We start from the raw sequence: 6840 nt of genomic DNA, 5'->3' as shown, positions 1-6840 counted from the left end.
GCTAAGAAATTGTTTCCATTAGGCGGGGAGACTAGGACCCATGGGCACAGCCTTAAAATTAGAGGGGGTCAGTTCAGAACAGAAATGCGAAGACATTTCTTCAGCCAGAGAGTGGTGGGCCTGTGGAATTAATTGCCACAGAGTGCAGTGGAGGCCGGGACGCTAAATGTCTTCAAGGCAGAGATTGATAAGTTTTTGATGTCACAAAGAATTAAGGGCTACGGGGAGAATGCGGGTAAGTGGAGTTGAAATGTCCATCAGCCATGATTGAATGGCGGAGTGGACTCGATGGGCCGAATGGCCTTACTTCCACTCCTATGTCTTATGGTCTTATGGTGTGGTGTTGTAGGGGGGAGGTGTTGGAAGGATAAAGGAGGTTACAGGGATGGCAGGGGCTGAGAACACCAAAGAACTTAAAGATAAAAAATTGAGAGGTTTAAAATAGAGGCATTATTGGACTGGGGTCCAGACGTCAGGAGGTGATAAGGGAGTGGGACTTGGTATGAATCTGCTCTCCTTTCTGTGAAAGGCAGAGCAGACTCAAGGGGCCAAATGCTCTATTCCTAATCCCATCCGAATCTTTGTCAAGGTGATTGATTATTACTGAATTATATTGATAAAGTGATGCCCACTATTCAATATTTTATTGATAAAAATTGTTTTCGAAATGGGAAATGATCATTTGGGCCGAAGATTTGAATCCTTATTTAAAGATCTCTGCTACTTGTTCTCCTCAGAAGCTGAAATAGGCTATTCAGCCCCTTGAACCTATACCACCATTCAATTACAAATGGCTGATTGGTGGCTTAACTCCATTTACTCATCTTTTGTTCCCTGATATCCCAAGAAAAGTCTATCAATCTCCTGAAAACTCAACTGACCCAAGCAAATGCCACCATTTGGGGAAAAGTATCCAAATTTCTATCCTTTGGTCAGAAGAGGTAAAATACATTACCTTCTCATGGGATCTTTCTCTTTTTCTCTTTCTCTCTTTATCTGTCTTTGTTTCTCTTATTCTTTCTCTTTCTTTATGATCTACTTTTACATGTAGCTTTACCCCTTTTATCTTTCAATTTATCTGTATTTCTTTCACTTTTTATTTCTTTTTCTCTCTCATCTCTATATCTTTATCCTTTATCTTTATATCTATGTCCTACCTTTATCTCTTTATCCTTCTCTTTATCTTTCAACTTATCTCTTTTTCTTTTTATTTATTTTATCTCCTTTATTGATTGGAGCATTGAGTACAGGAGTTGGGAGATCATGTTGCGGCTGTACAGGACATTGGTTAGGCCAGTTTTGGAATATTGCGTTGAATTCTGGTCTCCTTCCTATCGGAAAGATGTTGTGAAACTTGAAAGGGTTCAGAAAAGATTTTCAAGTTTGTTGCCAGGGTTGGAGGGTTTGAGCTATAGGGAGAGGCTGAATAGGCTGGGGTTGTTTTCCCTGGAGCATCGGAGGCTGAGGGGTGACCTTACAGAGATTTATAAAATCATGAAGGACATGGATAGGACAAATAGACAACGTCTTTTCCCTGGGGTGGGGAGTCCAGAACTAGAGGGAATAGGTTTAGGGTGAGAGGCGAAAGATTTATAAAGGGCCTAAGGGACAACTTTTTCACGCAGAGGGTGGTACGTGTATGGAATGAGCTGCTAGAGGAAGTGGTGGAGGCTGGTACAATTACAGCATTTAAAAGGCATCTGGATAAATATATGAATAGGAAAGGTTTGGAGGGATATGGTCCAAATGCTGGCAAATGGGACTAGATTAATTTAGGATATCTGGTCGGCATGGACGAGTTGGACTGAAGGGTCTGTTTCCATGCTGTACATCTCTATGACTCTCTCTTACTTTCTCTCTTCCCCATCTTCCTGTCCTCCAAAAATGTTCTGATTTGTTTCCTGAACCCAGTCCCCATTTTGTGATCTTCCCGTTGCAATGGTCTAAATCAGAATATTCTAGAGCAGTGACCTGTTGCAAACGCTCCCGAAAATGTAACAAGTGCTTCGCTGCCTGATGTTCTGCACTGCGAATCCCACCAGTTTTGTAATGGTCCGTTGATAGCACTTGTTCTCCAAATGCTTACCTATCACTGTGTATGTCTCTCCTTCAGATGTGGATGAGTGTGAGTTGTTTCAGACAGGCCGACTGGCTCGGCTCTGTGCGCATTCTTGTGTGAACATGCCAGGTTCATATTATTGCACATGTCCCTCCGGATATAACTTGCAGGAGGATTCACGGACCTGTGAAGGTAAGCAAACCTTGTCCACATACCCAGCTATCTGTTATTATCTATATAACCCACTATTTTGCTTGAGGTACCTCAATGCTGCCTACCTCAACCCAAATGTAACTGTCTGCTCCCCATGCATTATCTACTTCATTATTGCTTCTACAGATATTAATGAGTGCATGAGCAATCAGCACAACTGTACCAGGGAGGAGATTTGTATAAATATACACGGAGGATTCCACTGTGTCCGCCCCGAGTGTCCAAAGTCTCGGCACAATGCCAGCTACGTAAAAACATCACAATTGTAAGTTCTGGTGCTTTTAAAGAATATCTCTTTTGGGGGTAAAGTGGGACTGGCTTCTGAGTATTGTCTTTCAGTGGCCAAGACTGGACATGAGAACATATTTAAGTGAGGATACCTTTGAGCAAACCCATGTGTCTGCAACATAGGGGAGGAGAGACACGTCCACCAGTGGAGGCAGAATATCTGAACCACTTGAGCCCCAGTCTGGTGCTACAAGAGGGCGGGTGGAGGGAGAAGAAAGAGAGATGAGCCAAGAGCCTTATTCCATCTGCAGTTATCAAGCAAACACCTCTGTATTTATCTCCAGTGTGCAGGATATTGTAGTATAAGCTGAAACATGATGTAGTCAGGATCCAATCATTCACTGACAGCTTGTAAGTACAAGACTTTATATTAAACTATCAGCTACAGCTACAGCTATCACCACAGATACTATAAGTATTGAGCACAATGGCTCAGTGGTTAGCATTGCTGCCTCACAGCGCCAGGGACCCGGGTTCAATTCCCGCCTCGGGTAACTGTCTGTGTGGAGTTTGCACATTCTCCCCGTGTCTGCATGTGTTTCCTCCAGGTGCTCCGGTTTCCTCCCACAGTCCAAACATGTGCAGGTCAGGTGAATCTCCCATGCTAAATTGCCCATAGTGTTAGGTGCATTTGTCAGGGTTAATTGTGGGGGAATGGATCTGGGTGGGTTGCTCTTCGGAGGGTCGGTGTGGACTTGTTGGGCCGAAGGGCCTGTTTCCTCACTGTAGGGAATCTAATCTAATCTGGGCTATTACTGCTTACTCTTTCAGTAGCTCCTATTATGGGCCAGACCAGAACCCCTCGAAACATGTTAAGAAGGTAGCCCACTAGACCCTCATTTTAAAGGTAGATGTGAAGTGCCAGTTCCAGATGTGATTCGTGTGGTCAAACTACTCAATGTTAAGCAAAACAATGTGAGAGTTAAAATTCCATCAAAAGAAAGAGGAATTTGGAATAACGTAACTATTGGAAAACTTAACTGAATAGCAGATACAGTACCTATTTCTAATTAACTGTTCCAATATAATAACATCCCATAAGCATACCCCTCAGTAATAAGGCAAATTCAAAACAGGTTCTTACATGCAGTTTTCCAATCCAGCAGAAAGAAACATCAAGAGAAAATTGTAAGTGTGTTGCAGCCAAGAGACATTCACTGAAGCTTCCAACTCTTTTAAGACCCCAAAAGCTTTTGAAGTTACTGAAAAACAATCTCAAAACCCAGAAATCCGGCTCTGTGAGAGCTGGCCACGCCCATTCAGGCTGCTTCCATTGAGACAACTTTATAAAAAACCTAAAGGTCTCATAACTTGTTTACTTTCTTAGAGACCTCTGCCTTACAACCTCTTCAAAACAAAAACACCAGGACACAATAACCTTTTAAAGTGACAGCGTAATCACTCTCCCGGTATCCCTTTGCAGGAAATTTCAAAGTTTGTGCACAGTACAAGCTTAGAAGCATTGTACGCTGTGAGGTGGACTGTGCAGAATTTCAGATGGACATTGACAGTGGCAGATGAGGCACAATGCTGATGAGTGAAGTGACATATTTTGGTAGAAAAAAATATGGAGAGACGATATAAAATAAAGATACTAATGTAAAGAGTGTGTAGGAGCAGAGAGACCTGGGTAAATATATATAAGTCAGTAAAGGTTGCAGGACACTTGGACAGTGTAGTTAGTAAAGCACACTGTGTCCTGGATGTTATTAATAGGGGTATAGAGTTCAGGAGCAATCTGTAAGGATACATCAGATACTCATCAGTTGCAGTATCAATAATTGGTCACTACATTTTGGGAAGGCTGTGAGCATATTGGAGAATGATTCCAATGATGAGAATTATTAGTTATGCAGATAAATAGGAAAAGTTGGGATCATTTTCCACAGACTGGAGAAACATAAGAAGAGATTTGATTGAAGTTTTCAAAATCATGAGAAGTCTAGACAGAGTAGAGAAGTAGAAATTCTCCCTGATGATCAGGATAAGAGATCACAGATTTAGTAGTTTGCTAAAACAATAAATGCAATGAGAAACAACTTTGTCACGCAACAAATGGTTTAGGTCTGGACTGTCTGGAAGTGTGATAAAGGGTAGCTTCAATCAAGAGGATATTTGATAACTATTTCTCTAGAAATAATGAGCAACGTTATGTGGAAAGGTTGGGAGAACAGCACTAGGTCATGGTGTTCATTCTGAGAGGAGCAATGATGGGCCGAAGGGCCTCCTGCACCATAACAATTTGGTGATTCTACAAAATCTGAATCTTCTTTAAAACAGTTGCTTTTTGCCTAATCCTCTACAAAGTTCCCAACCTTTCTATGTTGTAGCACAAGCCCCTGCAGAAGTACATTGGAAGGTGCTGTTACTTCACAAACTGCTTGCAGCCCAGCTTGCTGCTGTATACATGGAGAATATATACCTGAAATGTTAAAGTCTTTCTTTATTCCTGATTCTTACAATTTTTTTTTTTCATTTTCATTCCAGTAAATGTGAGAGAAACCCATGCATAGTGGAAAACAAGTTGTGTGCAAATGCCGCATACTCCATTACCTTTCACTACCTGACCTTAACCTCCAACCTACGAACCCCAAGGACCCTGTTCCGGATGACCAGCAGCCGATTTGTAGGTGATACCATGCGCTTCAGTATTGTAGGGGGCAATGGGCAGAACCATTTCTCCATCCAACGCTCAGACAGGCAAACAGGGGAGTTGGTGCTGGTGCAGCCTATCCAGGGCCCTGCCACCTTGGAGGTTGAAATGGAGATGACGGAGCTCTCTGGAAAAACAGTCCTGATGAAGCACATCTCCAAGGTCATCATCTTTGTCTCACGATACAACTTCTAGACAACTTCAGCTTCCATTCACTCTTCTTCCTGTATTTTTTTTGAAACGTGCAAAGATAAACTGTGTGTGTAACCAATAGAGTTAAAGTGCTTTTAAAAAAAACTAGGATATCAAGCTACACATCTATACCATATGTGCTACTGTCTTCTCAGAAGGAAGGGAAAAGAGTTTGGAGAACTGGATATTAGTAGAGGGGAGAGAGATAGTTATAATGAGATTTTAATGCATATAGAACCAAACACGTTTTAAGGATCCTGCATATGTGATAAGGCAATGCCTTCACCTCATAAAGGTTCTTCTCTTTGATTAACATTAGACTGATACTATAATATTGTTAAAGTGGGTGTGCTGTGGTTGATCCAGTTACAGCCAGCAGTGCAATATGCTAAGGAGACACAGAATACATAATGACAGGAAGTGATGCAATGTCACAAATTTTGCTCCCTCTCGCAGCCCCATGGCAAGATGACGCCACGGCACTTGTTTCTTGTTAATGCTTTCCCTCCCTCAGCAAACTCTGTGAGTATTCTTTAGCAGATCAGTGAGACCAAAAAGATTAAATGGTGGCAGTTAGTGAAAGACAAAGTGTCATAGTCTCTGCCATTGCTAGAAGGTTTTGAGCAGGTCATTGAATCCAACTAATAGAAGTATGGCTGAATTAGTGCTGAAGTTTTACCTGATATCACTCTGCATTGGGTCTCACTGCAAAATCAAATATTGATGATCTCAGTACACTACTGAATGCAATGAATGGCTGTGCAGATGGTAACTTAGCCAGGCAATGAATTGACCAAGAGAAAACTATATATGAGGAAGAAATTAAAAGGATTGCCTACTTCAATCTATAAAAGATATAATTGAGCAAACTGAATGTAATAAGCATATTCCATGACAATAGAAAATATCAATATTTTTATCAATCATCTCAGCAGAATTCTAGAGTACTGCAGACTAACTAATCAGAGAGAAAAATTTTGTTGGAGTCTTCGATCTAGCATTGTATTATCTCTTGCAGTTGAGGGCTGCCTTAACATTAACAAAGGTAATTTAGCCGAGTAGGCAAGCTGAGCACAGAAAACAAAATAAATCAGTGATTTGGGATGTCATAGAATCCCTATAGTTTGGAAACAGGCCATTCAGGCCACCAAGTCCATACAACTCTCTGAAGAGCATCCCACCCCATTCCTCTAACCCTGCATTTCCCATGGCTAATCCACCTAACCTGCACATCTCTGGACACTATAAACAATTTCCCATGGCCAATCCACCTAACCTGCACACCTTTGGATTGTGGGAGGAAACCCATGCAGACACAGGAAGAACATGCAAACTCCACACAGACAGTCACCCGAGGGTGGAATTAAACCCGGATCTCTGGTGCTGTAAGGCAGCAGTGCTAACCACTGAGTCATCGTTCAGCCACCAGATCACT

At 41.9% G+C, this 6840-nt stretch overlaps 1 protein-coding gene across 2 annotated transcripts in view; it reads left to right on the top strand.

The window, feature by feature from the left end:
* The window catches only part of LOC122553990 (fibulin-7-like), a 58064-nt gene extending 51512 nt beyond the window's left edge, over positions 1-6552 (top strand). For both annotated transcript variants that reach the window (XM_043698477.1, XM_043698476.1), the window contains 3 exons: positions 2114-2251; positions 2399-2537; positions 5048-6552. In XM_043698477.1, the coding sequence (XP_043554412.1) occupies positions 2114-2251; positions 2399-2537; positions 5048-5408 (638 nt within the window). In that variant the 3' untranslated portion in view covers positions 5409-6552. The remainder of the gene's footprint in view (positions 1-2113; positions 2252-2398; positions 2538-5047) is intronic.
* The last annotated feature ends 288 nt before the right edge of the window (positions 6553-6840 follow it).

This window comes from Chiloscyllium plagiosum, chromosome 10 (genome assembly GCF_004010195.1).
Source record: "Chiloscyllium plagiosum isolate BGI_BamShark_2017 chromosome 10, ASM401019v2, whole genome shotgun sequence".
In the NCBI taxonomy this organism is placed as follows: domain Eukaryota; kingdom Metazoa; phylum Chordata; class Chondrichthyes; order Orectolobiformes; family Hemiscylliidae; genus Chiloscyllium; species Chiloscyllium plagiosum.
The sequence above is the reverse complement of the archived record's forward strand: the minus strand, read 5'-3'. Positions and strand labels throughout refer to the sequence as shown.